General features: G+C 38.5%; 1 protein-coding gene across 3 annotated transcripts in view; it reads left to right on the top strand.

The window, feature by feature from the left end:
- Positions 1–20,638, top strand: part of LOC136884929 (alpha-taxilin) — a 67,712-nt gene that overhangs the window by 11,202 nt on the left and 35,872 nt on the right. For all 3 annotated transcript variants that reach the window (XM_067157250.2, XM_067157249.2, XM_067157251.2), the window contains exons 2-4: positions 815–901; positions 983–1,168; positions 8,387–8,533. In XM_067157250.2, the coding sequence (XP_067013351.2) occupies positions 815–901; positions 983–1,168; positions 8,387–8,533 (420 nt within the window). The remainder of the gene's footprint in view (positions 1–814; positions 902–982; positions 1,169–8,386; positions 8,534–20,638) is intronic.

Raw genomic sequence — 20,638 nt, 5'->3', positions numbered from 1 at the left:
GCAATTCCTTTTAGAGGAGAGATGTGTTCATTGCGATTGCCAGGGACCTACCAGCCTGTCCTCAGAAGTACATTTACTTTCATAACCTAATAAAGAGTAGCACACGCTATTCTCCATTGCTAGAGTAGCTACTAGCATTGCTATTGGCCAGCATGTGATGTCATTCCCATCAACGATGAAAATTAAAAATTCCGTTACCAACCCGCTCAGAATAAAAGCTGCTGTCTCGAGACACTACCTGCCAAGAACAGTAATTTAGTATTTGGTCATTAGCTGCACATCCACATCAGTGGCTTTGTAAATATTCAGGATGCTAAATTAATTCAGCTTTTAATCACTAGCCCACATACTACCGCATGGCATCGAAAAAGGTACCAAGCTCGATAGCTGCAGTTGCTTAAGTACGGCCAGTATCCAGTATTTGGGAGATAGTGGTTTTGAAAACCCCACTGTCGGCATTAATAACATCCTAACAGACAGAAGACATACGATGACAGATTCTCCTAGATAATATAATTTACAGTATATTTGAAATGAACGATTTTTCAAGAAATAATCCTGCTGTTTTCTTATTGTGTGCTTGTTTTATAACTTTCCAATCAAGTTGCCGGTTAATTTTTTTTTAAATCGTGGGAATAGAACCAGCTTTTGAGTGGTTAGGCTGTGTGTGTTTTGCATAGTTTCGCCCGATGTGCCATTTGGGCTCATCAGTTGGATTGGCACGCTCCTATGAAAAGGGAATTTTATTGGGTTTAACAGTTGTTTGGAAATGGGTACTGCAATTTTTAAAATTAACTTTGTATTATTTTTTCAGACTGCTGATGATCAGAAGAAAATGGGCGACACTGTGAATATTGTTCCCGTGAAGGAAGACTCTAAGATTGCCAACAAGGATATTGAAGTGAGTTCAAACAGATTAAGCTGTCCTGTATTGTGTTAACTCGTGCAGTTTGCTTGAGGTGCTTTTTTTACCTTCTTGTAGACAAAGTTACCGTCAGAGTCGGCCCCGAGCAGGAGAAACACAAAGGAAGAGAAGGCAAGGAAGAAGGATGACAGGAATGTGGAGCAGGTTTTGAAAGCTTTAAACAGTTTGGAGACTACTGAGGAGAAGCTGGCAGCCATGTGCAAGAAGTATGCAGACACTGTGGATGAGAACAGAAAGTTACAGGTAAGATCGACTCACATTTGTTGTGTCTGACTCCATGGCTAAATGGTTAGCATGCTGGACTTTGGTCCAAGGGGTCCGGGTTCAATTTCTGGCCAGGTCGGTGATTTTAAGTTTCGTTAGTTAATTTCTATGGCTGGGGCGGGGGCTGGGTGTTCGTGCCGTCTTCAGCATTAGAATTCATATCAGGTAGGGTTCCATCCTCACGGACATGCATGTTGCGTGTACGGCGTCATCTCGAAAGTATCAATAAATTTAACCATATTGGTTCACAATTTGTCTGTATCGACAGGCTCATGGAAATAACACAAGGGGTGGAAGTTGTTGGTCCAAAATTAAATATACCGGGCAAGTTGGCCGTGCAATTAGGGGCGCGTAGCTGTGAGCCTGCATCCATGAAACAGTAGGTTCGAGCCCCACTGTCGGCAGCCTTTAAGATGTTTTTTTTTTGTGGTTTCCCATTTTCACAGCAGGCAAATGCTGGGGCTGAACTTTAATGAAGGCCACAGCCGCTTCCTTTCTACTCCTAGGCCTTTCCTGTCCCATCGTCGCAATAAGACCTATCTGTATTGGTGCGACGTGAAGCAAATAGTAATAAAAAATTAGTTATTGAATTACGGAAGGATATTAAATATTGACAGGGCAGACCAACAACCGCTTGTGTTATTTCTAAGACCTGCACCAGGCATGTGATCCATTATTAACTTTGTTGTTAGTTTGTAGGTGGAGGTTAATCTTGGAATTCATGCAGACTATTTCAGTGATTGTTTCACCATTTGTAAGCTTATTTATTTCTTCCAGATTATTATGGCTATATATCTAAAATTATCAGGAGGTGGTTTGAAAACATTAGAGCAAGTATACAGCTTCATCCATCAAGTTCATTCCTAACTTAGCCTTTATCTCCTCATTCTGAATACCCTCTTGCCATTGTTCCCATCTGTTTGTCCCAGCAATCATTCTCGCTACTTTCACGTCTGTTACATCTAACTTATGAATAAGATATCCTGAGTCCGTAAAGCAAAGCTGGTCTATAAACAGATCGATGTAAAGATAGTTTCATCCGGGAGCTGATCCTTCTTACAGAACACTGTTGATTGCAACTGCGAGCTCACTGCATTAGCTTTACTACACCTTGATTCAATCTCGCTTACTATATTACTATCCTGGGAGAACACACAACTTAAATACTTGAAATCATCTACCTGTTCCAGCTTTGTATCACCAATCTGGCATTCAGTTCTCTTGAATTTCTTGCCTACTTGTATCAATTTAGTATTCGAAAGGCTAATTTTCATACCATACTCATTGCACCTATTTTCAAGTTCCAAGATAATTAGACTGCAAACTTTCAGCACAATCTGCCATTAAGACCAAGTCATCAGCATAGGCCAGACTGCTTACTACATTTCCACCTAACTGAATCCCTCCCTGTCACTTTATACCTTTCAGCAGATGATCCACAGATTACAGCCTTGTTTAACCCCTATAAGTACCCTGAACCAAGAACTCTATCTGCCATCAATTTTCACTGCAGCCCAATTGTCAACATAAGTGCCTTTGATTGATCTTAATAATCTATCCTTAATCCCATAGTCCCCCAGTATGGTGAACATCTTTTCCCTGGGTTAGATCTACGAAACATAAACCCAACTGTCTATTCCTCTTGTAGCATTTTTCAGTTACCTGGCGCAGACTGAAAATTTGAGCCCCATTAGTATTGATAGCCCCCCATCGAATTCCATTTTGTTCGCCAAGTTGTTTCCAAGGAGTCCCTTGCGTGTCAAATGGGAGTGGGACTCCATTACTCCCACAGGTCCGAGGCTTGCTTAAAATGTTCTGAGCTCGGTAAATTCATAATAAATAATAATGTTATTTGCTTTATGTCCCACTAACCACATTTTCGGTCTTCGGAGACGCCGAGGTGCCAGAATTTAGTCCCGCGGGAGTTCTTTTACGTGCCAGTAAATCTACTGACACAAGGCTGTCATATTTTAGCATCTTCAAACACCACTGGACTGAGCCAGGATCTAACCTGCCAAGTTGGGGTCAGAAGGCCAGCGCCTCAACCGTCTGAGCCACTCAGCCCGGCCTCGGTAAATTCATGAAGCATGATGCTACCCTACTTACACACAGTCCAAGTGAGGATCTCTCCTCCAACGGGTTAGGGACCACCGGTGGATTGTATAGCCCTAGCCGCCTGAACGCAAAGAAGGCCATGACTCAGAATATGTCTAAGATGCCCACTCCCATTCCGTAACAGCTGGTATCTCGACACTCAGGCCACTCAGCCGTTGCCCGTGGTTCACGAACTAGGACATGACTACAGTAACTCACACCATGAACCATATAAACCTTCTTACTACTAAATTATTAATCAATAAATTAACAATTATCGCTTGTTCATTTTTGTTTCTACTAAATTAATGTGTGGTTGTCAATACTGTTTTACACTTCTAGAAACTTCTCTCTACTTCCACTGATGTAATGGGAGTATATTTGTAAAAACACTTGTCACTGGCTGTTAAATCCTCGTTGGAAAATATATATTTCAATTCTGAAATCTTCTCTGGACAAAATACTGGCTAACAAGTGTTATGGTACTTTTAGGAGAATTGCAATTTTTACACTACAAATTAAATTTATTCCCTTCAGAATGACACTAAATCGTGGAACATGTTTCGTCCTCATTGAAGGACATCATCAGGCATCAAAGCTAAAAAAACAAAAAGAGAACAAAGATACATATTTAGACTTTGAAATGCACTGGATCTTCTTCCTGTCTATGAGCTCTGATCAAAATCTATCACATTAAATATCGTCACATTATTACGCATGCATCTTGAATTTTTTTTTTGCTATGGGCTTTACGTTGCACCGACACAGATAGGTCTTATGGTGACGATGGGACAGGAAAGGCCTAGGAGTTGGAAGGAAGCAGCTGTGGCCTTAATTAAGGTACAGCCCCAGCATTTGCCTGGTGTGAAAATGGGAAACCACGGAAAACCATCTTCAGGGCTGCCGATAGTGGGATTCGAACCTACTATCTCCCGGATGCAAGCTCACAGCCGCGCGCCTCTACGCGCACGGCCAACTCGCCCAGTGCATCTTGAATTAAAAACTATGGAGTCCAGTCAAAAACCCAATATAAACACACACAACTTCAATTTTGAAAGGTGGAATTCTCCTAAAAGTACCATAACACTTTTTCAGGTCGACAGTACAGGCTAAAAGTGAATTTCATTTCTTGTAAATGCTGTCTATTTGACACATGTTTTGATCATTAAGGCGTAAAGTTTGTATGGTCTGACACTGTGGTTAGCCAGTTGAGAGTCTTGTTGGTCGGAAAAATTTTGCCACCAGAATAATGGCCGACAGGGTAGGAAAGGTGGTGGTATAAAATTTCTAATCGCTAGATTGTGTGCCAAAATCCTGGATTTAATTCCAAACCTTTCTGCAGTGCTTGTATGGAGTGAGGGCATAAGTTATGACGCTGTTGGTGATTCGTCTCTCGGATGTGGACGTTGAGCCTTGAGCAAACCTCTTGGTACTATTTGACAGGAGTAGGTTATGTGCCAGCACCAGGTTTCACCTTCTCCCGTCCTACAATCATATACATCACATCATGCATTTTCTCATTAACTCCTCTGATGAGGCTTTCCCCCTGTGGGTGGGGGGTACGGTAGAATAACACTCACGGTATACCCTACCTGCCGTAAGAGGCAACGAATAGGGGCCCCAGGGGTTCCTAACTTGGGAGCGTGGTTTGGCGACCATGGGGCCCTCAGCTGATTCTTGGCATTGCTTCCACTTACTTGTGCCAGGCTCTTCACTTTCATCTATCCTATTCGACCTCCCTTGGTCAACTCTTTGTTCTTTTCCAACCCCGATGGTATTAGAGCACTCGAGGCCTAGGGCGTCTTTCATTTTCATGCCCTTTGTGGCCCTTGTCTTTCCTTGCCCAATACCTTCATTTTTTGACGTGTTGGATCCCTTCTATTTTTTATTTTTTTTCTCTGATTAGTGTTATTTAGAGGATGCTTGCCCAGTTGTACTTCCTCATAAAACAATGATCACCACCATCTCTGATGAGGTTGACATCAGGTAGGACATCGGATCGTAAAAACTTGCTAAGATTTGTATCCCTTCATACTCGACCCTGTAGAGATACGGAACACGGATGGAAAGCTTGAAGTCGGCACTCAAAGACAATAAATATGTTGAACTGTTTGCAACTATTCGCTACAGTTATAAGCTATAAACTTAATTTTGTTCTGTAGTGAAGTGCATTTATAAGAAATAAATTGACAAGAGGGTCTACCTTTTCAATACAGTATTGTAAGTGATATTACATCAGTCTTGGGACTAGTTTCAGCTACTTAGTGGCCATCTTCAGCCAAATAAAAATTAAACAGATTATGTGATAACTAAAACATATGTTTAACAAAGACATTGTTGCAGGAATAATTATAACATTAAATTACATATAATAACAAAATTTATGGTTATGATTTTGTCATGATATGATGTCTTTAAGTTCACTTAGGACCTCAGGCAAAGACGTCTTTGTAATATCACTTACTTGATACAGTCGAAACTGGTTAGGACTTCCCCCTCTAGTGCGTTTCCCTGGTTATTACGCCATTATTCCGACGGGCCTTGATAAGGATTTGGTAGAGAACTTAATTTCACGACTGCGGAGCGTGGTTGCATGTAAGCCTACAGCTGCAGGTGGCGTCAGTCCCAAGCCAGTCTTATTCTCTTTGAGTCTGACGTGTTGGTACTTAATTTTATGTTTTTGAGGCCTCTTTCAGACGGCGCGGGTTCGACCCGCTTCCACGCTTAGCCGTCGGTCCGCCTAGGCCTAAACTAAGAACTAAGAATCTTTCAGATGATGCGGAGGTGGAGAGTAACAGCGCACGGGAGAAATGTTTGAGCGGGCAGTCTGTGGTGAGTCGCGGTCCCACGCCCACTTTTACTTGTTATTGGATCATTAGTTTTTATGCATGTCCTCATACACAACGGATCGACCTTGCTCGCGTCAGCAATACAGAACTCGATAGTGTACCTGTAAGAAAGTAGAAATGGATTTAGACGATACACAAAAGTAGGCCCACTCTTACTCATTTGGCATACCGTATTTATTTCTCATTTTCAATTTAAAAGTTATTCGTGTGCTTTTTATTCTTTTCCTGTGTGATGTACAACAGTTGTTATGGAACCCGAAATAGACATTGAGAACTTAATAACTTTAATGTCGGAAATACCAGTGGTCTTGTGATTGGGAAAGCGTGATATCATTTAGACCTGTTATTGAGAGTATCTTCAAAATTGTACCCATCTTCTTCTCTAAAGAAATGTGAAGGACACAGCATGCGTGAAGTATTTTTGTATTTTCTTAAGTGTAAACTACGATGGCCCATATTTATTACCACACTGAAAATGATACTCTGGAAAGTGCGGGGAGTTTTGCACCACTCGACTTGTTGTGTATGTAAGTCAGTGGAAACGGGTGCACCCGCGCATATTAATACACACGGGCGCGTTTTACTCCCGCGCCGTTTGAAAGAGGCCCGAGTGACTTATGCACGTAAATTAGGCCTACTGTACTTACGTGTGTAACAACGTACGTAAATTAGGCCTACTGTACTTATGTATACAGCTGACATGTTGGTGCTTGCTTTCACGTTTGTAAATGAAATGTGTAACAACGTCCGTAAACTTATTAGACCTGCTGTACGTACGCATAGTGGTTTGCAGGACATTAAGTTATGGAGAAGAAGAAAGCTAGACAGTTTACAGATGATGAAAAATTAAAGTTTATTGAGTAAGTGGATGCTAAACCACACATGAAACGTGTGCAAAATCGCCCAGATGTTGGACTTTCCAGTGACAATTTTAAACATAATTTTAAGCGACGTGTATAGTTCGCGTTTCTAAGAACGTTTTTCCTTAAAGTGTTAGTATGCTGGTGTTCTTAAAATGTATTATTTATTTATTTCATTAATTATTGTGAACACTTGTTTCTTTGTTTTTATCGTAATTATTTTTAGGTTTAAACCTAACCTTAAATTTAACAGTGAAATTGTTTTTCTTTTTCTTTTTGTACGTTCCTTCTTTATGACATTCTTTTTTTTTTTTTTTTTTTTTTTTTTTTTCGGTCCCCACAAAAACGTCCTAACCAGTTTTGGCTGTATATTATATTGAAAATGTGAACCCTTTTGCCAATTTATTTATTATATTCTCTACAGATGCAGTTCCATGAGGTTCAGCACCATTTGGTGAGTGTAGCACCACATCTGCCTTGACCTGTCCTGATCTGATACAGTATTTTCCATTGACATCTTGGCAGGTGCTGCTGAGCTGACTGAAGCCATGGGTTTTGAACAACTTCATGGTGTAACAGAGAAGAACATTCTTTCCTCTGACGTTTCCAGGCATCTGAGATGTTGAAAGAACTCAGAAGAAGCTTGTCCTCTGTTTGCCATAATGGTTGTCTAGATCTCAGTTTTTTTTTTTTTTTTTTAACTGTATCTGGAGGGATGTGTAGGTGGGGAATGCGTGCATTAGCATAGTTATGTGAAAAAGAATGCATAATAGGATAAGATCAATGGCAGGTCAGTATGGGAAGAGAGAACAAACAGTGGGGGGGAACAAGATAATATTGGAAAACTAATTGAAAGTTAATAAGCATTCACAAGCAGGCAGTTGTTCTTGGAATGTGAAGATGATTGTGACAGTGACTTACTTTTTGACCTGAATGCATATGAAGAGGGGGGAGAAGTAGAGTTGAAGCAATTATTGATCACCAGCCTGAATTGGAACGGTCAGTGGAAGAGGATGATGGAAGTTCTGAAACATACCTCCTGGGGAATGACTTCAAGACCTTGCAGAAAGTTCACTGCACACCACAGAACTGATGAACATTTTATTTATTTTTAAATGTCTAGTGTCAAGAAAGCCACTTGATCTTGGTTTAACACTACTTTAAATGTTCTGGCCAAATCTGATTCCTCCTCTGTGCTAAATTTGATTTAACTATGTCAGAAATGTCTTGTTTAGAAACCTAGTTGAAAATACCATGTGGAAGCTCTGCAGCTGGCAGATCTTTTTTCTAAGAGTGCATTGCCTTATATTTATATTTGATATGGACCATTGTTTCAGGTAAACTATTGACTTTTACCCAAGTCTTTAATATTCGTTGTTGATGGTCTGTTGTAGTTATCACTGAAACAGACAGAGAAGCGTCTGATCATCCTACAACGAGAGAAGGAGCAGCTCCAGACGGAACACAGCAAGGCTGTACTCACTCGTAGTCGCCTGGAGAGTCTTTGTCGTGAGCTGCAGCGGCAGAACAAAGCAGTCAAGGTAACAAACTCCAAACTTTACCCCGTATATTCTACGCATCTCCTTGCATTTTATAAGTGTGTATATGAAAATGAAAACCTACAACCTGTTTTCCGGGCATTGACCGGGTCAGGGATGGAATGAATGAAGCATATATAGGCTATTAGTACGATGGGGTCACCACTCCCAAAGTGATTTATTAATGACTGATAGATGCTATGCAATGAGAATGGAGAGTGTTGCTGGAATGAAAGATGACAGGGAAAACCGGAGTACCCGGAGAAAAACCTGTCCCGCCTCCGCTTTGTCCAGCACAAATCTGACATGGAGTGACCGGGATTTGAACCACGGTATCCAGTGGTGAGAGGTTGACGCGCTGCCGTCTGAGCCACGGAGGCTCCTAAGTGTGTGTGTATATATATATTTATTTGTGTCTTTATAAAGTAGGGAAGTTAGGGCTCTTGGCCCTTGGTTACACTTAACAACATACAGTAGAACCACTATTTAGAATTTTTACAGGGACCCTTAAATGGAGGTTTACCTTAAACTGAGGTTTCAACAGGAAGCACACCTTTTTCAGAAATCTTTGCCTGTATTAACATAATGCACCATCACGCATTATTTACACAGTGACAGCAATAAAACAAGGAGATATATTCCCCACTCACAATACCGTAGTCAGAACCCTACATGGATGCGGATATCCGCTAAGTTAATGTCTTGGCGGATGCAAACTGTATCGTGAAGATAATTTTGCTCAAAATTTCTAAATAATGAAGTTTATTAATACTCGCTCAGGTATACTCTTATTTTTGCTTGTGATTAGGTGACTCTTGACAGGGGTATGGAAGAATGGTGGTGTATAAAAAGTCTTGACACCATAAAGCCGTAAGTCTAGCCTAAGCCTAACTGGCTCCTGCCCGCCATTAATGGAAGGAAGGAACGAAGGTCAATACGTCACTAGTTGTCGCAAGAAAAAATCCCTCATAAACCTGTGACTGTAGGGGTTCTGATGCGAGGTGTCAGACCTATTTTACTGTGTTAACAGATCTATCCATTTCAGTACCTTGGGTGTAATATACTGAAGTTATTTACAATATCCGCAGATAACCATTCGCGGATGTGGGTGCAGATGAAGGAAGTGTGGATGTGGATATTATTTTGTATAAACTTGCAGGGCGCTCACTTAGTTACAACTTTGTACTGATTGCACTGAAGATTCCTCTTCTGTTAAACTACCCCTGCTATCTAAGCAAGACACCTGTATTGCATCATAACTAGCTTCGGCACAGATTGTTCTTGGAAAATAAATTTAATTGGGTACAGCAAAACAAATTTGTTCCTTTGCACTGTCAGCAGATTAACAGACATATCCTATTTGCAGAACTCAGGTGAATATTGCTGAAGGCTATGGTTGATGATCCTCACCATATACACAGGAAAATGTGATTACTAGATGGTGGATCATCTCATACGTACATCTTCATTGTACATTGTTACGCCTTTTAGCATTCAGTCTGCAAGCCTCTGTGAATTAACTAAGTGCTTCCATAATCCTCTGTTTGTAACCAGCTCTGTAGCTGCTTTTAGTTGGACACCTCTTAAAACTTGGTCGACCTCTACGTCTCTTATTAAGAAATTGGTTTCAGTGTTATTTATGAATACGTTTGCTATTATTTCTGATTATGGTGAGCCCATGGTTAACCCTTCTTTATGACAGTGAATGCAAAACTGCTTTGGTTTAAGGTTGTTCATATAAGGTTATACACGATTTTCTATAAGAGTCTGAAAAGATACCAAACTCGCACAAAAGCATTAAAATCGGTAGGAAACGGCAATCGGTTTGTTAAAAAAAATATTGCGGATTTTTTCCAAACAATGGCTTACTCATTAGTATGGTATTTTCTAATTCCAACAGTCTGAACACGCATGTACAGTTTCATTCTTAAAAGTTGTAATAGTATCACTCCAGAGGCTTGTGGCAAATTACTTCATACAGCATCACCTAACCTAGGTCTATGCGCACGTATTATGAAGCTGCCTGTAGAGTAATGATAACTATAAATTTACATGGGCCTTTCTGAAATTTAACCAGATGCGAAAGTACATAACCTAACCTCTGAAATTAGTTATGCACACCACTGTATCTTGAGAAGGAGAAGTATCACATTCCTATTTTATTTCAGTTCCTAGTATTGAAATTTAGCAGTAGTTTACTTCAGCCTTTATTTCTAAGGAGTTAACAACTGCTGTCAGTGCACTTTTTGCAAAAAAATGTTCTCCCAATGTTTGTTACGTAGGTTGTTGGCACCTTGGCTTTGAATGTGAGGGAGAGCTCCAATATAAACCGTAACAAATAGAAATAAATACTTCAGAATTTTAACATTTCCTTATGCTAACTGCAGGTTTGCCCACTGTGAATTAAGTTAAATCAAAGATAAAATTGCATTGTTCTTATGGAAAAATTTTCTAATACCAATATAAATGGTCCGTTATTGGACATCATAAATTTTCCAGCCAACTCATTCCTGGTTTCGCCCCAGTGTGCTAAATTGGGCTCATCAGTTGGTAAATAGCCCACCCACCAAGATTCCTTATGGGAATCAACATCTATATCACTTGAAATTTCTTCCGTTAAGTGTGGGTTTACGCTAAATCGAGGTCGCACAAAATCGAGGTTATATTGTACAGTGTTTAGATTTTTACAGCATTAATTTAAAATATCATGGTAATCAATTACAGTTAATGAGATAAGACAAGTAAATCACATTAGCAGTGACAGCAGTGCAATTAATTTGATTACTGTTGATGAAAAAAGTATATGAGAAATCTGAGTTTGCTAAAAACCATGTTATTATGCTATCTATTTCTAAGAACAGTGCATAGTCTTGAATGAGAAGAGTAAAAATGTAAATGGGATATCCTAGGATACTTAAATTTAATATTCAATTTTTGGTTTCATTCACACATCATTCACTCGTACATGCATTCGAGTCAGCTGTATGTACTCTGGAGAAATTTATGGTAGGCTGTTTTAATCGTCCTAGATGAGCATGACTCTTTATTATCTACCGAGATCGTATTCCATGACCAGGAATGAATGGCTATAGGTATTTGTTCGATGCGGTGCTATTTCATGTAGCGATCTGGAACAGCTATTAATTTCATGGAATGGAAAAAGAAGCCTAAAATTGGACGATAGACAGGTATTGAGTTCTCAGCCCAAAGGCTTGTTTGATCTTCACACCTCCACCATCAGCTGTCATAGAGAGCCTAGGCAGAACTGAAGAGCTGTAGTAGGAAAATCATTAGTGAGGTAGTATGCTGTTTCTTTCGTCATTTTATATTATCCCCACTAATTAATAGAGATGTGCAGGATTTTTATCATCTTTCAGCAATGATTGTAAATTGTGATGAGATGCATATCTTATTGTCCAGATGGATCCATTTATAAAATGCAATGTGGTGCTCATTAACCACGGATGTTGTTCAGGTGGTTATGGTCAAGAAGCGGTCCATCGTCAGTTTGCTAGTAGGCACCCTTAAATTTATTTAGGTTCAGCAAGAGCAAAGCGCCGAGTTACAAATATGTACAGTATTAAACTAAAATGAGAAATATACAAACACTTACAAAGGACACAAATATATATAAAAATTGAGTGGGCTTGCCGTGCTGCTAGGGGCATGCAACTGTGAACTTGCATTCGGGAGATAGTGGTTTTGAACCCCACCCTCGGCAGTCCTGAAGATGGTTTACCGTTATTCCCCATTTTCACACCAGGCAAATGCTGGAGCTGTACCTTAAGGCCATGGGTGCTTTCTTCCCATTCCTAGCCCTTTCCTATCCCGTTGTTGCCATAAGACCTATCTGTGTCGGTGTAATGCACTGCAACTGATTAATACAAGTAAAGAGAAAAAGAATTCTGTTAGATACTGTCTATTCAGTAAGGCACGAGGAACAAGTTAAGATGTGAAAATACTGTGTTCTTGTACAATTACTTGACATATTACAACATTGAACGGTACACTATTCGTGACTAGGGGAGCCCATGATGACCATGTTTAATTAGTGACTGAGGGGTGAAGACATCATATGGTATCTGAGAGAGGGGGGAATTAATATCCAGAAACTAAGTCCGAAATTTTGCTATTGTGCCTGTGTGGCAAATTTTATTATGTAGCAATTCCTTAGGATCAAAAGAACTTCCGTGATATTACAGGCTTTTTCTGATGTTTTTAAACTCTTCATTTGGCAATGTTGTATTTATTTCCTTCATAAACAGGGTTGCCAACATGCACTCTTTTAAGAATGACTGAAATACCATGAAAACAGGCAGTGTGTTGTTGAATACTGTTCTACACATGTCTGTCTCTTTTTCAGTTTTGACAGCTGAAACACGTGGTTAGTCAATATGCAGTGTTTGAATTGAAATGTTGTAGAATTGTCGTGTAAATAAGCATTTCTAAACATTGGAAATGGAAACAGGATTTCTAATACCGGAATGCAGTATAAGAAACATTAATAATTAAGAAAAAACTGTTGTCTGCTGTCATCATTTGTGAAGTCCAGCTCTGGCTTTTGGCCCAAGGGATCCCAGGTTCGATTCCCAGCCTGGTCAGGGATTTTATCCTTAATTGGTTAATTCCAATGTCTCAGGGGCTGGATATGTATGCCGTCTTCATCATCGGGATTCATCGTATGTAGGGTCCCATCGTCATAAACGTGGAGGTCACTTCGAAAGACTCGCACCGGGCCTCTTTGGAGGCTACACGCCATTATTTTTATAATTTATGAAAAGTAAACATAATTTTAAATATTAAAATATCGTTGCCTGTTTCAAATTTTTTGCAGAAGTTTCATGCCTCGGATTAGGTGACACTGAGGTTCACCCATACAGAAACCAGGTTCACATCCCCACCCATAATGTTGATGTATCCACAAAGATGCACACAAAATGCTGTCAGTTGCGTACCTATTTATTTACAAATTTTTACACAAATTCTAGGCGCATAACCTAATAAACTGTCATCATAACAAAACACAACTCCGAAACAATAAGAAGAATACGACTGCCATCTTGAAACATTTGACTGTTATAATATGTTGGCAGAATCACAATACGAGCTCAAAAATACAGCTCCTGTTAAACAATAACTCCGCTCCACCATCAAGACTGCCTCTATATATACATATGTTGCCAGGCCAGGCATCTAGAAAAATATGACCGAACAATTTTCTCTTAAATTCTAGAGTGCATAGTTACAATGTAAGGAAGGTTCTACATAGTTCTCGTCGTACATAGCGTTTTTCTGGATATTACGGTGTGTTGCGCAATGTTATTTTGGATTAAAAACCTACAACCTGTTTTCCAGTCATTGACCGGGTCAGGGATGGAATGAATGAAGCAGATATAGGCTATTAGTACGATGGGGTCGCCACTCCCAAAGTAATTTATTAATGACTGATAGATGCTATAAAATGAGAATGGAGAGTATTGCTGGAATGAAAGATTTAGTATTAAAAACTTCATTTTTTGTCCGTATTGACTCAAGATTTTACAATGCTTAGTAAAGCTAAAGGTTCCACCTATTCAATACGTTATCGTAATGGTCTATTTAGAACATCACATATTTATTTAACTTATCATAAAATACATCTTTGGGACCGGTTTCGGCAATCCACTATGCCATCATCAGCCATTGAGTTTTTTATAGCAAGGAACATTCAAAAATTTAAAAATATGCAATAGCAAGTCCTATTCTTACATGAAAAACATTAAAATATAGCTAAATAGCATAGGCCCATTGTACTATACAAATAACATGTCTTTTTTTGAAAAATACAATATTATTTAGTACATCTAAAATTATTTTTTATATATAATTGGAAAAGTCTATGATTTGGTGTAGCTTATGTACAATAGAATCATGTAAAATTGATAAAAGAATCTATTTTTGCCATTTAAACCACAGTTTTAAAACAACAAGTCCTATTTTACATGGAAAATATTAAACATTGGCTAGTTAGTATTAACCTTTTTTTATGTTATACAAGTAACATGTCTTTTTAAAAATATAGTATTATTTGGTGCGTCTAGAATTGTTTTTAGGTGCTTAAAAAGACTATGGTTTGATATAGTTGATACACAGGAAATTTTCTATAAAATTGATGAATGATTCTATAAAAACCTCTGTCATTTTTTAAGCACAGTTTCTTAGTTCCTCATAATATGCGACTTGTACTGTTTTAGATAATAAATACAGGTTCTTCTTCCTTAAAACGTATTGACACAACAGTCTGTTTGACTATGTAAGGAGTAGCAGATTCTGATGTGTTTTTTCTTGTTTGAGTATTTGAACCTTGCTTCTAGTATTTTCCAATGTAAATAACTGTGTGGCTGAGGCCGAAACCATGGTTAAGATCTTGAATATGATTTTATGTGCCAGATGGAAATGGACCGTAAATAGTGTTAATCTCGAACCAGTACGGACCTAAAAAAGGAAACAGTGAAATGAGTATGAGTTATTGAGAACGATACGCGGTACTATAGAAAAGAATTGAAAATATGAAACTCACCTCAGGTTGAATGTAACAGCGTGCAGAGAGAGTGAGGAACAACTGCTGAATGTCAAACGCCAACCAGCCGGCTCAGCTGTAAGGGGAAGGGGACGCAGGAGAGGTTGCGTTTGCGTGTGCCTGTGTGTCAGGGGGGCGTGGGCTTTGCCGGGGATAGTAGGCTAGCGCGCTACGTAATATTTTATGTACTGATTGATTTTTAGGAATTTTTAACCTGTTAATCAATGAAATAAGCATGTCAAATAAAATTGTAGGTTTTTCCGAAATATCATTTAGATTGTAATTGGGATTGTAATATTGATCTAAAGTAATGTAACATTGCTCTGTTAGGTCTAGGAGTGGGCCTTTATTTATTGTTTCGATGATGTCCAAGTCCTTGTTGATACCGTAAAAATTGTGTTTGTATTCCTGTATGTGCTGACCTATTGCCGAAAATTTTCTATATTTTATGGCATTGACATGTTCATTGTATCTGATATTAAATGATCTCCCAGTCTGTCCAAGGTAAACACTGGTACAGTCGTTGCAATGAAACCTATACACACCTGATCTATGGAATGGGTTTTGTATATTAACCGATTGGGAGTTGTAAAAAATATCTAAATTTCTGTTATTGGTTTTAAAGGCAAGATTGACATTTCTTTTTTTAACAATGTTGGTTAAAAGGAAAATGTCAGAGTTAAAAGTAAAAGTAGCATATGTTTTTGTTTTGTGTGTTTCTTTTTGTAATTTAGTATTGGGTTGATGTTTAAATTTATTTATTATGCGTTCTATAAAACATTTGTTGTAGCCATTATAAGATGCGATTTTGCGTATAGTGTTGAGTTCTTTTTATTGTTCTATATTGGACATGGGTACATTAAATGCTCTCTGTATTAAATTATTGTATGTAGCTCTTTTATGACTAGGAGGATGTTCAGAATCGTGTTGATGGTCGTGGCTGTATGTGTCGGTTTTCTGTAGATTTTGTATTCAAAAGAGGATGGGCGCCTGGTAATGGTTAGATCTAAAAAATTTAGGGTTTTATTGGTTTCAGATTCTATTGTGAATTTTATATCATTATCGATGTTGTTGAGATGTATTAAGGTGGAAGGGGCGTCGGTAGTGCGTTGATCCATTATTATAAATGTATCATCTATAAATCTGGCCCAGAAGGCTATATTATTGAATGTCTTATTATTTATGATTTTAGTGTGTTCCAGAAAATCTATATAAATGTTAGCTAAGATACCTGATGCCGGCGAACCCATTGCTAGTCCGTCCTGTTTATAAATTACTTTGTTGAAAATGAAGTAATTATTGTTAGTTAGGCACTTCATGATTAGTATGAAATCGTCTATTTCAAGTTGACTAAGTTTGCTGTGAGTGCACAAATTTTTTAGAACGATTGGTATAACTTTTTCAGGTTTGATGTTGGCGTACATATTGGTGATATCGAATGAATGCATGGTATGATGTGCCTGTAATTTGAAATTTTCTAGTTGCTTAATTAGTTCTGAAGTATTTCTTATTGATTTCTTAGCTTGAAATGTATAATGCTTGCTTAAAAATTGTTGTATAAACTGCGCTGTTTTGTACAGAGGGCTAGGTCTGAAGTTTATTATGGGGCGTATAGGAACACCATTTTTGTGTATTTTAGGTTGTGCTTTTACTGTTGGTAGACTGGGGTTCATATTAATTAATTTGTTCTTTTCGCTGTCAGTAAAGAGGCATGTTGTATTTTTAAGAATTTGTTTAAGTTGTCTTTGAATAGATTGCGTTGGATCTTTATCTATGATTGTGAAGGTTTTGTCTGTAAAAAAATTCTGTGTTTTTGTAATGTAATCTGTTTGGTCTAAAACAACAGTGGCGTTACCTATTGCCTTCAAAACCAATAACAGAAATTTAGATATTTTTTACAACTCCAAATCGGTTAATATACAAAACCCATTCGATAGATCAGGTGTATATAGGTTTCATTGCAACGACTGTACCAGTGTTTACCTTGGACAGACTGGGAGATCATTTAATATCAGATACAATGAACATGTCAATGCCATAAAATATAGAAAATTTTCGGCAATAGGTCAGCACGTACAGGAATACAAACACAATTTTTACGGTATCAACAAGGACTTGGACATCATCGAAACAATAAATAAAGGCCCACTCCTAGACCTAACAGAGCAATGTTACATTACTTTAGATCAATATTACAATCCCAATTACAATCTAAATGATATTTCGGAAAAACCTACAATTTTATTTGACATGCTTATTTCATTGATTAACAGGTTAAAAATTCCTAAAAATCAATCAGTACATAAAATATTACGTAGCGCGCTAGCCTACTATCCCCGGCAAAGCCCACGCCCCCCTGACACACAGGCACACGCAAACGCAACCTCTCCTGCGTCCCCTTCCCCTTACAGCTGAGCCGGCTGGTTGGCGTTTGACATTCAGCAGTTGTTCCTCACTCTCTCTGCACGCTGTTACATTCAACCTGAGGTGAGTTTCATATCTTCAATTCTTTTCTATAGTACCGCGTATCGTTCTCAATAACTCATACTCATTTCACTGTTTCCTTTTTTAGGTCCGTACTGGTTCGAGATTAACACTATTTACGGCCCATTTCCATCTGGGACATAAAATCATATTCAAGATCTTAACCATGGTTTCGGCCTCAGCCACACAGTTATTTACATTGGAAAATACTAGAAGCAAGGTTCAAATACTCAAACAAGAAAAAACACATCAGAATCTGCTACTCCTTACATAGTCAAACAGACTGTTGTGTCAATACGTTTTAAGGAAGAAGAACCTGTATTTATTATCTAAAACAGTACAAGTCGCATATTATGAGGAACTAAGAAACTGTGCTTAAAAAATGACAGAGGTTTTTATAGAATCATTCATCAATTTTATAGAAAATTTCCTGTGTATCAACTATATCAAACCATAGTCTTTTTAAGCACCTAAAAACAATTCTAGACGCACCAAATAATACTATATTTTTTAAAAAGACATGTTACTTGTATAACATAAAAAAAGGTTAATACTAACTAGCCAATGTTTAATATTTTCCATGTAAAATAGGACTTGTTGTTTTAAAACTGTGGTTTAAATGGCAAAAATAGATTCTTTTATCAATTTTACATGATTCTATTGTACATAAGCTACACCAAATCATAGACTTTTCCAATTATATATAAAAAATAATTTTAGATGTACTAAATAATATTGTATTTTTCAAAAAAAGACATGTTATTTGTATAGTACAATGGGCCTATGCTATTTAGCTATATTTTAATGTTTTTCATGTAAGAATAGGACTTGCTATTGCATATTTTTAAATTTTTGAATGTTCCTTGCTATAAAAAACTCAATGGCTGATGATGGCATAGTGGATTGCCGAAACCGGTCTCAAAGATTTATTTTATGATAAGTTAAATAAATATGTGATGTTCTAAATAGACCATTACGATAACGTATTGAATAGGTGGAACCTTTAGCTTTACTAAGCATTGTGGAATGAAAGATGACAGGGAAAACCGGAGTACGCGGAGAAAAACCTCTCCCGCCTCCGCTTTGTCCAGCACAAATCTCACCTAGAGCGACCGGGATTTAAACCATGGTATCCAGCGGTGAGAGGCCGACACGCTGCCGTCTGAGCTACGGAGGCTCTTATTTTGGATTAGACATCATATATACAGGTAGTAATAAATTATGTACTATTAATTATGTGTTCTTATATTAAATAAACTCATTAATATTATGCAGGGTGAAGCAAAATTCGCGCACTCAGGCGTTGCAGTGCGACTCCACACATGCCGGCAATAAAAAAATGTCTCTCACAAAAGTTCGTCCTGCGAGTATATCCGGCAGAAAAAGAACGTTGAAGAGTGACAATCTGGCAACACGGTAACCACATGTAGGGAAACTAGCTCTGTCAGCACGTACTCGTCGTGTTGTACTGTTGGTGCAGTGGATAGAGTTTGGGGTTAGCATACAGGAGGTCGAGGGTTCGATCCTGGGTTGAGTCGCACTTTTTTATTTGCTGATTTCCATCGGACATTACATACTGTAATACAGTAAGACACCGTTTCTTAGGTCACGTGTATCCTACATTTACAAAATTTAGTAACGCTTAACACGTAACTCATCTAACTTAGTAGATGAAGTGGTGCGAATAAATTCACGCCCACGACGTGGAAAGGGTATCTTTCAAAGCTGACCAATGAAAACAAATGTTCGAGCATTTCTAGGATCGTAGTATGTAAGTGCAAATGGTTTCTAGAGGACCTGCTGCAATCGCTGTTGACGATTAAGATGCCAGATACCATACAACTTGGACTACATTTACGAAATAAAAAACATATGCCTCAAACCAGGATCGACCCCCTCGACCTCCTGCATGCTAACCCAAAACTCTATCCACTGCACCAACTGCACAGCATGACTAATACGTGCTGACAGAGGTAGTTACCCTACATGTGGTTACAGTGTTGCCAGATTGCCACTCTTCAATGTCCCTTTTCTCCCGGATATACTTGCAGGACGAACTTTTGTGAGAGACATTTTTTTTTTTATTACTGCCTTGTGAGGAGTCACGCTGCGACGCCCGAGTACGCGAATTTCGCTTCACCCTGCATACATACAACACATGTTTTATGACATAACCTCGCAAATATTACGATTGTGATTTGTACCAAATAAAGTCTGGACATAAGTACATAAATAACGTTGGGTATTCAGCCCGAAGGCTGGTCGGATCCTCAACAGGTTCACCATTAGCTGTCACAGATGGCCTAGGTGTCACTGAAGAGGCGTACTAGGGAAATGAGAAGTGAGGTAGTTTCCTGTTGCTTTCCTCACCAAGCCAGAAGTTGCTATTGCACATCAGTCTGCCAAGCCCACTGAAATGCCTGCACCAACCGACCCTATGAGCGACATTTTCACACCATTCATAGCAGGGACTGGCTGCATAAGGAATGGCATTACTAGCGCCACTCATACCTCAGCCACTTTCATATTGTCAAAGCCAAGAAAGAGACTGAGACAGGTCAATGAAAGTAACAATTTTATTCTAGCCCATACCAGAAGACATAGCGCACTGTAAACACTACATCTTGCCAGCAAAGGGATACATAAATAGTAATAATAATAATAATAATAATAATAATAATAATAATAATAAATGGATGTAAACACTTCATAGCCATACTACACAAGTAATAATAATAATAATAATAATAATGATGATTCAAACTCGATATTGGCATTATTTACCTATGAGTTAAAGAATATTGCTTTCAAGTTACATCAGTCTATTACACTTGCATCAATAAGATGAGGTTGATCATCACGCACTGCCTGTATTCCAAGTGATACCAGTTGTAACACCTTTGCAATATCGTACTGCAATGCATCTTTTTCTTGGGTTAAGGGATCAGACCTTGAGGTCATCGGTCCACAGTGGAAAAATCTTGGAAGCTAAACTTTCATGTTCTCCCTCAGTTGATATAGTGCTCTTGTGTTGTTTTTATAGCCGTAATATTATAGTCTTCCCT

Source organism: Anabrus simplex, chromosome 13, assembly GCF_040414725.1.
Source record: "Anabrus simplex isolate iqAnaSimp1 chromosome 13, ASM4041472v1, whole genome shotgun sequence".
Taxonomy (NCBI): Eukaryota; Metazoa; Arthropoda; class Insecta; order Orthoptera; family Tettigoniidae; genus Anabrus; species Anabrus simplex.
The sequence above is the reverse complement of the archived record's forward strand: the minus strand, read 5'-3'. Positions and strand labels throughout refer to the sequence as shown.